General features: G+C 42.8%; 1 protein-coding gene across 3 annotated transcripts in view; it reads left to right on the top strand.

Moving 5' to 3' along the window:
- Window positions 1-9202: 9202 nt before the first annotated feature.
- The window catches only part of TEX10 (testis expressed 10), a 37281-nt gene continuing 29852 nt past the window's right edge, over window positions 9203-16631 (top strand). The window contains exons 1-3 of one of the 3 annotated variants that reach the window (XM_080669950.1): window positions 9203-9378; window positions 13126-13314; window positions 15823-16535. In XM_080669950.1, the coding sequence (XP_080526076.1) occupies window positions 13135-13314; window positions 15823-16535 (893 nt within the window). In that variant the 5' untranslated portion in view covers window positions 9203-9378; window positions 13126-13134. Of the gene's footprint in view, window positions 9379-9657; window positions 9797-13125; window positions 13315-15822; window positions 16536-16631 lie in introns of those variants that run through there. The other 2 variants (XM_080669951.1, XM_080669949.1) reach the window with 2 other exon arrangements.

The raw sequence follows: 16631 nt of genomic DNA, 5'->3' as shown, positions 1-16631 counted from the left end.
AATGACCAGTTGCTATGACGTGTACTGACCACCAGGCGGAAGACGCTCAACGCAGGAGCTGCCCCTGGAGGTCAGTGCGCTTCCACAGGGGGAGTGCTGCACAACCAGAAGCCAGCTCATGGCTGGCCAGCGCAGCAGCGGTGGCAGGAGCCTCTCCCGCCTCCATGGCAGCACTAAGGATATCTGACTAATGGCTTAGGCCAGCTCCCCACCATTAGTTGGCTGTTAGTCAGACATCTCCTGGGCTGCCAGAGGGATGTCTCACTGACAGCTTAGGCCAGATCCCCCGGGGAGCGGGCCTAAGCTGGCAGGTGGACACCCCCCAAGGGATCCTGGACTGTGAAAGGGCGCAGGCCAGGCTGAGGGACCCCCACTCTCAAGTGCACAAATTTTGGTGCACCAGGCCTCTAGTAGAGTATAAAGATGACTGAGATTCCAGTCCTACTTTTTTGGAGTTGACATTTTAGTGAGAGTAGAAGACAGGTGTTCCATAGTAATAAACTGAGGAAAGGGGCATGCAATAACCAGGGAATAGGCCCATAAAAGACCATTCATTCTCCTACTAGTCCTGAGGATTATCTCTGTGGTCCCAAAGTTATTAGGCCTAAAGATCTACAGGAAATGTAAAAACATGGAGGACTCTGCCTGAGGGAGCCCATCATCTAAAAAAGCCCAAGGCTGTGCTACAGAAGGTTGGACTTTGCCTAATTAACTAAAGACTATACTCAGGTGATTAAGTATTGCACCAAGGTGGGGGAGGGGGCAAAGGGGACAGCCCAGAGGAGCCTGGAATGCTGTCAACAAGAGGGAGGAAGGCAGCATCTTTGTAAGTTGTAGTTCCCACTGAAGGTTCCTAGGATGGAAAAGGGAAGTGGGGATCAGTCCAGGATTGGCTGCTGTTTCTGAGGCAGGATCAGAAGTGGGATAAACCAGGGGTTGGGTGCTGTCTGTTGACAGGGTGTCCTGGTCAGTCGTGGAGAGGACACTGTAAAGTGATCTAACATGAAAGGGTGGGACCAAACAATGGAAAACAGCAACAAGAAACAGCCTAGAAGATGAGCCTGCAGATCGAAGTTCAAAATACAAATGGGAGGTGCACTCCTCAGGAAATGAATAATAGAGTAAAAAAAAATGTTTAAAATTCTCAAAGGAGTGAAGGAAGAACATCCATAAAAGAGAACAGAATAATAAAACACTACCACTGGGAAGGAAAACCACAGTGAAATAGAAATCTCAATAAACAAGATGAAATCTGGAATGAACACTGTTAAGAAAAAACACTTGGGAAATTCTGTTGAATTCATCCAGAGCACCCACAGAGAAAAAAATATTGTTTTTAAAAGGTGAAAAAACAGTTAAAAAAATCAGGGAGGATAGTTTGAGACATTCCAACATATATTTAATAGTGGGTGAATGGTCACATGTGTTATGTGAATTATATCTCAATAGAACTTTTAAAAATATATCTAGATCTAGGTATGTGGGAGATCCAGGAGAGAAGAGAGGGAATATTGGTGAAGTGTGACTGAACAAACAGCAGCTGATCATTTTCTAGACCTGAATAAAGTCTTACGTTGTCAGAGAGAAGGCTAAATACTAGAAGGCTCTAGTGCATCTGTAAAACTATAAGGAATAAGAAAAACTGCAATACAGAATGATAAAGTGCATGCAGTTGAAGTCTATCTACCCCCTCAGTACTATTTTCCTCTCCACAGATCATCCTTATTAACAGCTTGGTGTATGGGTAGACATCTATATTTATATTTATACTAGAGTCTCGGTGCACAAAATTTGTGCCCTTGAGGGGGGGGGGTTCCCCAGCCCAGCCTGCACCCTCTCGCAGTCTGGGAGCCCTCAGGGGACGTCTGACTGACAGGGAGCAGGCCTAAGCCAGCAGTTGGACATCCTCAGCGCTGCCGCAAAGGCGGGAGAGGCTCCTGCCACCACCGCTGCGCTCGCCAGCCTTGAGCCCAGCTTCTGGATGAGCGGAGCTCCCCCTGTGGGAGTGCACTGACCACCAGGGGGCAGCTCCTGCATTGAGCATCTGGCTCCTGGTGGTCAATTTGCATGTTAGCCTTTTATTATATAGGATCTTTACACAAAAAGATAGTTCAGTATGTGTGTGTTTTGACTTGGTTTTTAATTAATAAAAGAGATCTTATAATACATTTGCTGTACAACTTTCTACTAATTTTGATTCTGTTTTCAGTGTGGACCTCAGGTAGCAGAAAACACAAATGCTTTCATCTATCTTCATGAATACAAAAAATACATATTTGAGTTAATTAGCACACACCTTCACACACCCACAAGTATTTGCACATTTATATTTATGTCAGTTATAATCTAAAACCCGAAAAAAAAATTCAAACTCATGTTTATCTTTGTCTGCACTACTTACTTATTCTTTTGTATTAAATATAATTACGTATTTGTTTATATTATGTGATTACATATGTAATTACTAGAGACTAGTAAATTACAAATTAAGAAAACCACCTGTCTGTAGCAAATGGTTCACAGATATTTCTTATTGATACAACAGCTACATTCTTTGTGAAACAGTAGGTCAGATGTTTGGAGCTGAGAGACCTAAGAATATTGTCACTCTGCCCTGACATGACAACTCTTCTTCAGTTCTCCTTCCTCCTTTGGAATTATCTCCATTACCTGGGATGGGAAATGACACCTCAGCACCCAAAGCTTTGTAACGGGATGTTTAGGTAAAGCAAAGGGCACAAGTGCCAAATTTATAAGATCATCTGGTCAGGCCAATTCTTTCTATTTGTACACAATTAACTGAATTACATAAAAGATATATAAAATATGGTAACAATACACATATTATAGCTTTTCTCCTACATAAGCTATATGTGGAGAAGCAGAGTGTAATGAGTGAAGGCAGACTACCAGGTAAAATTCCCTGCATCACAATTTGAAAGTTGTGTGACCTTGGAAAAATTATTTCATATTTCTGTATTCCAGTTGTGTCATCTATAAAATTTGGGTAATATTAGTATTTATTTTATCAGGTCATTGTGAGGATGAAATGCATATATATCTATGTATATAAAAGGCTGACCAGCCAACTGGCCAGTAGGTATGGCGTTCACTGACCACCAGGGGGCAGATGCTCAACACAGGAGCTGCTGAGCTGCAGTGACTTGACAGTGCGATTCTCAGGTGAGGGGTGAGGGGTGACGGGTGATGAGCGATGGATGATGCACCCCGGAACCAGAGAGGAGAGAGTCCGATTCCTCGCGGGGCTGCACGATTCCACCTTCAGCCATAGGTTATGTTGTTGCTGAGGCACTGTTGGCCCTGAATATGGTTTACTGCGCATTTACATTTGCGTTCCACATCCTGTATGACAGCAACTTTGCAGAGTGCCCTCTTGCACTCCATGACCTCTCAGGGATGTTGAAGAGCTGGTTTCTGCTGAGTCCCACAGGCCAGGTCGAGGGACCCCACCTGCCAGAGGTACCCTGCTCACTCCGCAGACGCCCTTGGAGCCCCAGTGCCGCCCCAGGTGCTGCCTGCTGTGGAGGGACTGCGGGAGAATGGCTCCAGGTCGTGTCTGGCCATCTGGCTCAGTCCCGCCCTGCTGGCCACCTTCTAATTAATTTCCTTTCAATGTTCACAAATCCGTGCTCTTGGCCACTAGTGTGTATGTTTGTGTGTGTGTGTGTGTGTGTGTGTGTGTGTGTGTGTGTATGTATATATCATATTAATTACAGTTCACTGCTACATGTACTTAAATTTTTTAAAACTTTGACATAATTTCAAACTTCTTTTTTTATTCTTTGTTTAAAGTATTGCATGAGTCTCCCCCCACCCCCGCCCATTGACCTCTCCCCAGCCGCCCACACGCCCCAGCATAGGCCCTCACCCCCCTACTGTCTGTGTCCATTGGTTATGCTCATATGCATGCATACAAGTCCTTTGGTTGATCTCTTAACCCCCTCACCCCCCGTCCCTGCCTTCCCTCATAGATTAGACAGTCTGTTTGATGCTTCTATGACTCTGCTTCTATTTTTGTTCATCAGTTTATGTTGTTCATTATATTCCACAAATGAGTGAGATCATGTGATATTTATCTTTCTCTGACTGGCTTATTTCTGATCTACAGAACCATGAGATAATAAATGGGTATTGTTTTAAACCACTACATTTGTGGTAATTTGTCAGCAACATAAAGATATTACAGATGTCTTGTTCTTCTTTAAATTGGGCCTGAGGACTGCCAAAGCACTTTGCATAATGGATGATAGGAACCCTCAAACATCTAGTATTATGCAATACCCACATTAGATGTTAAATACACTCTTCAAAAATGAAAATAATGTTTCACTGAAGAATCTTTTAGTGCAGCCTTGGGCAAACTACGGCCTGCGGGCCGGATCCAGCTGTTCTATCCGGTTCCCTTGCTCTCCCCTCCGCTCCTTTACTTTGAATTTATATTAGTTCACACAAACACTCCATCCATGCTTTTGTTCTGGCCCTCCGGTCCAGTTTAAGAACCCATTGTGGCCCTCGAGTCAAAAAGTTTGCCCACCCCTGTTTTAGTGGCTAGGAGCAGAAAGCCATCCAAGCAATTCCAATTAAAGGGAGTTTGTTGTAAGAATAGAGGAGGGAATCTCATGGGCTTCAGGCCTAGGTAAAGAGCCTAGTCACTCCACAGAGGAAGGGGAATCTGAGAGCGTTCCTGGAAAAGTTCCCTCACACCTTCAAGCAAGAGCAGAGTGCGAATAAACATAAACATGGATAATGTCAACAAATTAACTAAAATTAAATGCTTCATTTCCCTCCACACTGCACACTCATGGCTCATTTGATAAAGTCCTCTAAATCTGGTTATGTATAAGCTATGTAATTTAGGATTTTTAAGACTATTTAGAACAGTGACACTGGTGGGAAACAGAGAAGGAGGGGTGCAGAGAGGTCCTCTGGCTGGAGGTGGAATTCACAGGTGTTCGTGGAGGACTGGGTGTAATGGTGAGAGAGAAGGAAGAGCCACGTATGATTCCCAAGATTTTGGCTCCTCTGTAAGCTCCAGGAGGACAAACACAGAATTTTTATTTTCCTTATTATATCTACAATGTTCAGCACACAGTAGGTACTCAATAAAAATATTTGTTGTTCAGTGATAGAAAACCACTGCCTATGTTTCTTTAGCAGGGGAATGGCATGATCAGATTTGGGATTCAGATAATTAGCACGGACAGCAGTGTGGAGCATGAACAAGGCTGAGAGGGCGTGGCCGATGAGAGCTGTCTATAAAAACCCAGCCTCCTCTTCTTCCTGAGCATACAGCTATACTGCATTTCCCAGCCTTGCTAAAGGTAAGTATGGCCATGACCATGAAAGGATGCTCTATGCCCACTACTGGGCTTCCAGCAAGGACTTTTTTTATTCCCACCCGTTAACTGAAACTTTTCTTTCAAAAATTATTATAGTCCTAACCACACTTGACTTCTAGGGAAGAAAAAAGGACTAGGAATCCAAATCTAGAGACTTTTGGGAAACACAATACCAAAACAAATAGAGAAATTAGTGACAAGGAATAGACCAAGTTGTTGGAGCAATATAATAAAGGACAAAAGAACACAAATGCTAAGTAATAATTTCAAATGGAGAAAGATGTAGAAGGCTCTTAACATTTTTTTGAGTGGGCATTGTTAATATTTTAAAAGATTATTCCCTGCTCCTTCCTTACCCCAAATAGAAAAAACTATGGGCTATTTATAATGCCCCAAATTTAAAAACAACCTAACTGCTCAACAATGGGGGTCTGGTTAAATTGATTACAGTAAAAAAAATAAAAAAATAAATTGATTACAGTAAATTTAAACAAGGAAAGACTATGTAGTCATTTCAAATTATCATTACATAATACTTATTAAAATGAAAAGTTAAGAGTGACATTAAGTTTTTTAAATGGTTAAAACACAGTGAGTATAATATGCTCCCATTCATTTTTATGAGTATGTAGAAAATAATATGGATAAAATCTCACCAAAATGGTAGAAATGGTTATCTATGCTTGTGTGATTGAAGTAATTTTCTTTTCTTCCTTTTATTTAGATAAAAATTATACTTTTCTAAATTAACATGTACTAATTGAGCAATTAATATTGAAAATAAGAAGATGCTCATTATTACCAGTCATTAGGGAAATAGCAACCAAAACCACAATAAGATACCATTTCACACTGATAGGATAGCTACTATTCAGAAACACACACAGAGATAATAACAAGTATTGGTCAGGCTGTAGAAAAATTGGAATGGCATGTGAAATGGTATAGCCACTATAAAAAACAGTATGGGGGTTCCTCCACAAGTTATAAACAGAATTATTATATGATTCAGCAATTCTACTTTTGGTTAAATACCCAAAATAATTGAAAGCAGGGTCTTAAAGTGATATTTAGCAGCATTATTCACAAGAGCAGAGGTGGAAGCTACACAAGTGTCTATTAATAGATGAATGATTAAACCAAGTGAGACATATACATGGAATGGAACATTATTTTGCTTTAAAATGGAAGGAAATTCTGACACATGCTGCAACACAGATGAACCTTGGCATTATGGTACTTGAAATAAGACAGCCACAAAAAGACAAATATTGTAGGTCTCCACTCACGTGAGGTAACTCTGGTAGTCAAATTCATTAAAAACAGAAAGTAGAATGGTGGTTGCCAGAGGTGGGGAAAAGGGAGAATGGAATTGTTTAATGGGTATAGAGTTTCAGTTCTGAAAGATTAAATCATTCTCAAGATCGGTTGCATACCAATGTGAATGTACTTAACACCACTAAATTGAACAACTAAAAATGTTTACAATGGTATATTTTATATTATGCTTATTTTACGAAACTTAAAAATACTGTAATTGAAAATTAACACAAATAAAGGAATTCTTTCAGTGAGAGTAAGTATATGAGAAAATGGCCCACAATCACCATTTCAGAAAACCTCCCTGGCCAAGCCGGCTTTGCTGTGATCAGTTTCTTACGTGCCCTATTGAATTCATTAGTAGAGTTGGAAAAAGGGCTATCTTTACGTACATACTTTTCATGTCTTAAAACAGAGGCTATAAATTGGCAATCTGCTTATATGTACTTTGTTTGGCCCACACCATGTTTTTAGATAGGACACAAAGGTATTTGCTCATCAATTTTTTAAAAATATATTTTTATTGATTTCAGAGAGGAAGGGAGAGGGAGAGATAGAAACCTCCATGATGAGAGAGAATCATGGATCGGCCGCCTCCTGCAAGTCCCCCACCGGGGATCGAGCCCACAACCCGAGCATGTGCCCTTGACCGGAATCAAACCCGACGCTCTGTCCACTGAGCCAAACCAGCCAGGGCTGCTCATCAATTTTTAAAGATCAAATTTCTTATACACATTTCTGGATTTCTGGGTGTGTTATTTTTTTCTTGAAAATGTGATTGCATTCCCTTATGACAACCGTTGGCTGCTGCTGAGGACAGGCTGCTCCTTTAGCCAGGTCACCACTACCTCTGTCAGCTACATAATCACCGGGCCCACCTTGCTATAGGCTGGCGCAGAGTGAAAAAGGAGAGCGTGCTAGGAGGAGTGTTCAGAGGTTAAGGGACATGTCAGAATATGGCAGTCCTCGAGGCCATCACAGGGAACTGGCTTTTACTGCAAATGACAGGGGAGCTATTGAGGGGTTTTGAGCCAAAGAGTGACTTGACCTTAGATTTTTAAATCACCACACAGCCATACTGCTGGTATTAGATTTTAGGGGAAAACTATCTAGACTGCAATGGTGGAAACAGGGAGACGAACTCAGAAGCTTTTAACAGTGAGTATGGGATGGCTTAGATCAGCCAGGGAGGTGGTGTCAAGTAGGGGAAGTCAGGATGTGTTTGAAGGTTAAGTCAACAGAATCTCCTGTTGGATTAAATGTGAGATGTGAAAGAAAGAAGCCAGGCCAAAAAAAAAAAAAAAAAAAAAAAAAAACCCAAAGGTTTTGGCATGAGAGATTGGAAGGATGGAGTTGCTATTTGAGATGAAGAAGCTGGAGGAAGAGTAGATTTAAGGGGGGAAATCAGGAGTTTCATTTTGGACATGTTGACCTTGAGACATATAGTGATATCCAAAGGAAATGTTGAATAAGCTGTTAGACAAGTCTGGAGTTAAGGGGACATGTCTGGATGGCAAAAAAACTTTCATTTTCTGATTTAGTCTCATAATTTTTAATACCCTATAATATTGGTGACTCCCAAATGTTGTTTACAGCGGATTCAGGCAGATTATGGATGTATGGCTGTGTTGCCAGGAAAGAGAGGTGAGCACCTTGGTCTGTCACTTTATCTCTAATCATATAAAATCACATTTTCAAGAAAAAAAACAGAAACCCAGAAATGTTTATAAGAAATCTGATCTTTAAAAATTGGTGAGCAAATGCCTTTGTGTCCAGTGCTTGGATCTCAGGTTACCTCTGAATCCCTACCCAGTAAACTGAGGCTCATACCGTTGTCATCTTTACCAAGTCGTATATCTATCTGGTAAGCTGTAAAGAGAAATCTGAATCAAGGTCTAAAATCCATTAACTGGGGCTCTTTCCTCCACACCACCTGCCAATCTTGGGCAAGGGTATCTTTCAAAGACCCAGTCTCCTTGTTTTCTCATGCCCTTCCTAGGCATTTTAATCTCTCCCTTAATTTCTCTGGGCCCACTTAATTTCAGTAGCGGGAATCTTGGTGCTGAGAAATGGAAGTATTAGGGAAAATCCTCCACTAAGACTCCAGCTTCTAGGTGTATTTTGCCTTCTGTCAAGTAATTCTTAATTGCTCCATCCAGGTTTCTGTCCCCAGGGATTCTATGGCCCTTGCGGTTCCAATGAAACTTTTCTCAATTCAACTTATGTTCTTCTTCGAATGTGCCTTTAGGTCTGAAAAACCGTGGTCTGGAGTCGGGAGAAAGGCAGCCGTCTACCAGCCGTAACCTGGGCAACACCCCCACGCAGGTCCGAGAAGTTCAGGGACGGACCAAGCAGCCAGCTCCGTGCTCGGGTCCAGCGCTCTCCATCCTCTGCTCCCGGGGCGCGGGGGCTTCCGGCGCCGGCCCCCGCCTCCCGGGGGCGGGACCTGCCGCTGCCGCTCCCGCCTCCCTGGCTGCGCGCGGCTGCGGGTCGCAGTCACGTGAGCGCGGCGCGGCGGGGGAGGGGCCCTGATTTCCGGGCGGCGGAAGGAGACGCGGCCGCGTGAGGACTAGGGGATTTGAAAACACGCTCCGGGAGCGAGAGGCTGAGGCCAGCGGCGCACGCTGTCCCTCCGAGAGCTTCTGCACAGACGCCCTTCCTCGCTGCCTCTACGCCCCGGGCCCCGCCGGACTCTCAGGTGAGTGGCCGGCGCCCATCGGGCCAGGCCCTCCCGGGGCGCGGGACGGCGCGCGGGGCCCTCGCCCCCCTGTCCGCGGCCCAGGCGGGCAGGGCCGGCTGAGGCCGGTCTGCGCCCCGCGGGTGCCGGGCTGGAGCGCCCCTGCGGAGCTCGCCCTGGGTGCCGAGCCGGGCAGTGCGGAGGCGTCTGCCTGCGGGCATTTGAAGCGCCTCCGGTGACTGGGCGGGTTCGCGCGGTTTGGGTCCGGGAGACTTTCAGGCGGGTGTGCGTGGATGGGCCCCTCCTCCCCGGCTCTGGTCCTGACTGCAGTCCACAGGACTAGAAGAAACGATAGTTTCTCCAAATCCATGGGGTTTTCACTTCTGGGATGCGAGACTGAAGACTTGAGCGGATGAGCAGTCGTCTCCTCGCCGTCCAGGTGTGGAGGGGACCCGGGCCACCGGTTCTATCGAGTTGCCCGTGTGGGGCATTGGCTTTAAGGGAAGTGTGGTGTCTCCGATTGGACCCCTCAGTGGAGTTTGGGGGAGGTCATGAGCGGAAAAGGGGTTGGAGAGGAAATTTTCAGAGACTGAGTGCAGTGTGCTTTCTCCTTCATACTTAGGGGGGGAAAAGAATTTGGCAGTTAGGGAGGGAAATAAGGTGGCAGACAAATTAGCTGGAATGCGGTTTGGTAGGAATCCTGATACGCCAGGATCCCCCTTTTGTTGCAGTTAGAAGAGAAGTTCAGTTTTGGGGCGCACCTACGTAGGCGCTCCGGTGATGGGAGTGTCCAGCCCTGAGCTGGCGTGCCTGCCTTCTATTCAGTCCCCGCTGGTGTGAAAGTGGCTTAGTCAGGCTGCTGGATTTGCGGTGCTATGAAAATTTTTATCTCGAGTGAAAATAACAGAAATGGAACTTGAAGAGTTCCTAGTATGAAAATGGTCTCCGCGTACCATAAAAATAATCTTACCAGCCTTAAAAAAGTCAAGGAATGGCGTTCAGCCCTCTTAATTTTCCTAACCGAGGGAAAACACAAGTGTTACAACTACAAAATGATGAATAATATGGTATAAACTTGACTGCAGGCTGTTGGATATCTATTAGGTATTTAGTATCTAAAGGTAGCACAGAGGATTTGGAGGGCTAGTTAATTCATTCGCATTTTCTGAATGTCTTACCATTTATTTTTATCTCTGATACTAGTTAATAAATTGTAGGGAACGCTCACAAAGTGTACTTGCTTAATTAAAAACGTTTTCTTTGGTATTAAAAGAGGCCAGGAAAGTATTAGGGACTTTTTTTTTAAGTTTGACCCATTTTTTTTTCTAAAAATATATTTTATTGATTTTTTTACAGAGAGGAAGGGAGAGGGATAGAGAGTTAGAAACATCGATGAGAGAGAAACATCCATCAGCTGCCTCCTGCTCACCCCCCACTGGAGATGTGCCCTTAACCAAGGCACATGCCCTTGACCGGAATCGAACCTGGGACCCTTAAGTTGGCAGGCCCATGCTCTATCCACTGAGCCAAACCAGTTAGGGCTGTTTTTTTTTTTGTTTTTTTTAAAGACTAGAATAACAGGTGTGGGTGGGATGAAAACTTGGGGATGGGAAAAGTGAAATAAGGTGAGCCCTTTTTCTACTCAGTTTTCCAATTTTCACCTTGATTCCAGTATATTTAATATAAAGCTGATTATGCAGAACTGCCTTGTGTATGGATCCCTCTTCAACTTTTAAAAAATATATTTTTATTGATTTCAGAGAGAAAGGGAGATGGAGAGAGAGAGAGAAAAATTAATGATGAGAGAGAATCACTGACCAGCTGCCTCCTGTATGCCCCACACTGGGGATGGAGCCTGCAGCCTGGGTATGTGCCCTGACCAGGAATCGAACCGTGACCTCCTGGTTCATAGGTCCACACTAAGACACGCCAGCCAGGCCCTCTTCAACTTCTTAATAAAGGACTAACAAACCTTTCCGAGCCATATCTTTAAAATGGGTTTAGTTCCACCTTCCCTCATATGGTTTTGTGAGAAATGAATGCTAATGTATGTAATGCATCTAATAGTGTGCTTGGTATGTACTAGTCCAGATACTTTAAGAAATTATACATATTTGTGCTTATAGCTTATATGTTTACCAGTGTGACAAGCACTAGTTCTGAGTGTTTTACAAATAATGAACTCATTTCCTCCTCATTCATCCTACCTCATAACAACTGTATGATGGTATGTATTATTATTATCCCTATATTGTAGATAAAAACTGAGGCACAGTGGTTAACTACAGCCAGAAAGTGGTGACCTTAATAAGAAACTAATCCCTCTGTCTCTGGAATCTGCCCTTAACCTATATGGCCAAATCCTAGCCCATAGCTTATAGGCAAGTGGCTTCTGGATTCCTGGAACTTGAGCTGCTGGACTTGCACCAGCCATTTTTCTCCCAATAATGCAAACCTTCATTTTACTCAAATTTTTTGGACTCTCATGTATAGCATTAACTTAAAAAAAAAATAGCCAGGCATAGGATAATTTTGATAGAACAGAAGATGGTTTATTTATTTCAGAGGTACTGTTCCAGTGGGATGTACAGTGGAAGGTAGAATTCATTATTTTTGTAGTGTGTAGAAAAGGCTTCAAGAAGCGCTGAGCTGGTTCTAGGTACAGGAAACTTTTTTTAGACAGAAGTTAGCTTGTAGGAAGAGAAAGCTGAAGAGGAAGATGGGAAGGATAAAGCAAAGGGAGTAGAGAAGCCTCTGAAAGCTCCTGAGCCTTGGTCACATGTGTTTAGAAATGGATTAGGGAGGAGACACTAGAGACAAGCAAGGAAACCTGTGGGAAACGCTTGAACAGTCTAGGTTAGAGATAAAGATTGGAAGAAGTGCCCCGGGGGTGGGGGTAGGAAGCACAGATCAAAGATTTTGTGTGTAAGTGGTAAGGTTTGGATATAAGTTGAAAGAATATGGTGAAGAGGGGGAAGTCAGGATGACATGGTCATGTCCGATTTGTTATAGTAATGGCCTAATTGGTCTTGTTCCTTATCCCGCTGTTATTTATTTCCTTTTATACTGTTTCTCATCCTGTTTTTTGGATACTATTTTCTGTTTATGTCTAGTATGAACTTTCCCCTGTGTTCAAAATGCTGGTATCTTCATTTTTTTACCTATACCAGGCTTATTCCCTATTCCTGATCTATACCATTTTCTTTGTTCATGAAATGCTTATTAACTTTCCTTGCTGCATATCTGTATCTTACCAATTTTTCAAGCACCCAACTTAGGTTCATGAAACTTTTCCCATTACAGGCTTCATTAAATAACAACTTTTGTTTCCAAACTTGGCTTTGTTTTGCTAACGTTCAGAGTAGATACAAGATATCTTAGGAACTCTGTGCTGCTTTCCAACCCACTCTCTCAGCCTTCAACCCGGCACATCCCCATAGAAAATTTCTAAAGGTTTCCATTTAGCACATTGCTTTACAGAAGGTTCCATGGTTAAAAAAACCTTGACAAATCAGGGGCAAGCCGGTTGCCTTATTGTTAATGGCTTCTCTTTACAAGTCTCCTGGCTAAATTAAAAAAAATTTTTATTGCTACTTGGTAAAGGTATTTTCCATTTAATATTTTGATCCTTTGGTATACTCACTGTTGGCCTTGATTCTTGATTATCTTTGATATAAATGACAATGTAAATGTTGAAAAATACCTTTATTCTTTCATAGTTTATTTTGTCTTTATCCATAATTTTTTAATTAATTCTTTTCATTATAGCACTCAAGAATGACCAAAAAAAGAAAACGCCAAGATGATTTTCAAAAAGTAAAACTAAAAGTTGGTAAAAAGAAGCCTAAGTTAGAAAATGCTACTGTTACAAACTTTAAAACGAAGACTATACATCTGCCTGAGCAACTCAAAGAGGATGGAACACTTCCAACAAACAATAGAAAACTTAACATAAAGGTAAATCATAAATATTATTTTGATAAAATTAGATTTTTTTTTTGAAATCACCTAGAAGTTAGGTTTTTGTGAGAAGTTGTTTTAACTCTTAGGGCTTATTGATGGCTGGAGTTTGGAGTTCATCTGTTACCCTGGTCTGATATTGCCACTGCAGTTTTCCCACCTCCCCCAGAAAGACTTGCTCAACTAAATCCACAGTGATTTCTCCCTTGTATACTTAGTTGATGATTTAATATATCATCTGGAAATACCTTGTGTTTTACTTCTTGATATGTCAAGTTTTTGATGTTTCAGTTTTCAAGTTGCTTTTTCTCCAAGCTATTTTTTATAGCACATTGAGATAAGCTTCTGTCTTCCTCATTTTTTGAACCCTTATAACACAGCTTATAGGTTCACTAGAGTTCCGGTGCACGGATTCATGCACCGGTGGGGTCCCTCGGCCTGACCTGTGCCCACTCGCAATCTGGGACCCCTCGGGGGACTGGGACCCCTCGGGGGATGTCGGATAGCCTGTTTCGACCCAATCCCCACAGGCCTGATCCAGACAGGAGGGAGCCCACAGGAGGGAGCCTGATCCTGTGTGTTGAGCGTCTGTCCCCTGGTGGTCAGTGTGTGTCATAGCGACCGGTGGACCAGTCATTCTGTTTGGTCGTTCGGTCGCATAGGCTTTTATATATATAGAACCTATCTAATAAAAGAGTAATATGCAAATTGACCATCACTCCAACCCACAAGATGACTGCCCCCATGTGGTCACAAGATGGCCACCACAAGATGGCCAGCATGGGAGGGCAGTTGGGAGGAACCAGGCCTGCAAGGGAGAGCAGTTGTGGGCGATCAGGCCAGTAGGGGAGGGCAGTTGGGAGGGACCAGGCCTGCAAGGGAGGGCAGTTGGGGGCAATCAAGCCTGCAGGGGAGGGCAGTTAGGGGTGACCAGGCCGGCAGAGGAGGGAAGTTGGGGGCGACTGGTCCTGCAGGGAAGGGCAGTTGAGGGGGACCCAGGCCTGCAGGGGAGAGCAGTTGGAGAGGACCAGGCCTACAGAGGAGGGCAGTTAGGGGCAAACAGGCTGGCAGGGGAGCAGTTAGGCATCAATCAGGCTGGCAGGGGAGTGGTTAGGGGGTGATCAGGCTGGCAGGCTGAAGCGGTTAGGGGCAATCAGGAAGGCAGGCAGGCGCACAGTTGGGAGCCAGCAGTCCTGGATTGTGAGAGGGATGTCCTACTGCCTGTTTAGGCCCGATCCTACCGGGCCAGCAGAGGAGGGAAGTTGGGGGCAACCGGGCCTAACTGCCCTCCCCATAGCAGGTCCCCTACCGGTTTGGGCCTAAATGGGCAGTCGGACATCCCTCGAGGGGTCCCAGATTGGAGAGGGTGCAGGCTGGGCTGAGGGACACCCCCTTCCCCCCCCCCCCCCCGCCCCCTGTGCACGAATTTCGTGCACCAGGCCTCTAGTAATATATATAAATGTGTGAAGTTAATTGAAGTTTGAGCAATATTTTTACTTAAAAATTTAACAGCTTTATTGAAATGTAATTTATACATAATAAAATTCACCCATTACAGTGACAATTCAGTGGTTTTAAAAATATTTACAGTTCTCACGATAATCTTAATTTTAAAACATTTTTTATCACTTCAAAAAGAAATGCTATAGATACTCTTATAAAGTCACTCCTATTCCTTCCCTCTAGCCCTAGGCAGCCACTTATCCACTTTCTATTTGCATAGATTTGCTTCTGGGCATTTCAAAGAAATGGAATCATGCAATACCAGGTCTTTTGTAATTGGTCTTTTAATTAGCATATTTATGAGATTCATTCTTACTATAGCATATATCAGAGCAGTACTTAATTCTTTTGTGTTGTCAAGTAATATTCTAGTGCACGGTTATATTACATTTTCTTAACATTGATAGACATTTTGATTGTTTCTACTTTTTGACTGTTATGAATATTTGTGAATAAGTCTTTGAGATGATATGTGTTTTCTAGTTTTGCCTTTAAGCTCCAAAGGTTAAATAATATCAAAGAGGTATTTGAAGTCATGTTTTTTTCACAGATTATGTAGATTATTCCACAAAGAAAATTGTCATATGTTATAATTGAATAAAATACATATACACCCTGAAAAACCACTTAAAATAGAAAGGGCCTGTTAAATTAAGAGTATGAGAATGTACCCAGCATATGTTTAGTACATAGTAGGTCTTTAAATGGTGGTGATGATAGTGTGCCTAAGTCTGCATGCAGGTTATTTTCAAAAAGAAAATTCTAACCAAAAATTATATAATATTTTTATTAAGCTAGAAGTACTTTAAAGATAAAACTGTGTTTCTGATCTTAATAAAAGCTAAGTGTTATTTAGAAATACTTATTGAAGCAGTTTCCCCAAGAAGTGTCAGTTTATCAGTATAGCTTTAGATAGCATGTTTGTTTGAAAATGATATAATGCACATATATAAGTGTGTGTGTATATATACCTAAAACCTGTATTTTTTTATTTTTTTATAGGATTTGCTATCACAGATGCATCACTATAATGCTGGGGTTAAACAAAGTGCTCTTCTTGGACTTAAAGACCTTTTATCTCAATACCCATTTATAATTGATGCACACCTTTCAAACATATTAAGTGAAGTGACTGCTGTGTTTACAGATAAAGATGCTAATGTACGATTAGCAGCAGTTCAACTTCTTCAATTCCTGGCCCCCAAAATACGAGCTGAACAAATTTCTCCATTTTTTCCTTTGGTAAGTGCCCATCTCTCTAGTGCCATGACTCACATTACTGAAGGAATTCAGGAGGACTCTTTAAAAGTTTTGGACATTCTGCTGGAAGAGTACCCAGCACTAATTACTGGCCGTAGCAGTATATTGCTTAAGAATTTTGTAGAACTTATTTCTCATCAGCAGCTGTCCAAAGGATTGGTAAATAGAGACAGATCCCAGTCCTGGATACTTTCTGTAAACCCTAATCGGAGACTCACTTCTCAGCAGTGGAGGCTGAAAGTCTTAGTGAGACTCAGTAAATTCCTTCAGGCCTTGGCAGATGGATCCAGTAGGTTGAGAGAAAGTGAAGGACTTCAGGAACAAAAAGAAAATCCCCATGCCACTAGCAACTCCATTTTTATCAACTGGAAGGAACATGCCAACGACCAGCAACACATCCAGGTTTATGAAAATGGGGGTTCACAGCCAAATGTCAGTTCACAGTTCAGGCTACGGTAAGAAGGATTTCAGTTATGTCCACACTCAGTTTTTCCTATATTGAATTATAACTGCTGACAATTGATGGCTAATGGTGGGAAGACATGCAGTTG

The sequence above is a fragment of the Plecotus auritus genome, assembly GCF_963455305.1.
Source record: "Plecotus auritus genome assembly, chromosome: 5".
Taxonomy (NCBI): Eukaryota; Metazoa; Chordata; class Mammalia; order Chiroptera; family Vespertilionidae; genus Plecotus; species Plecotus auritus.
Note: the sequence above shows the minus strand (reverse complement) of the source record. Positions and strands in the feature narration are given on the sequence as shown.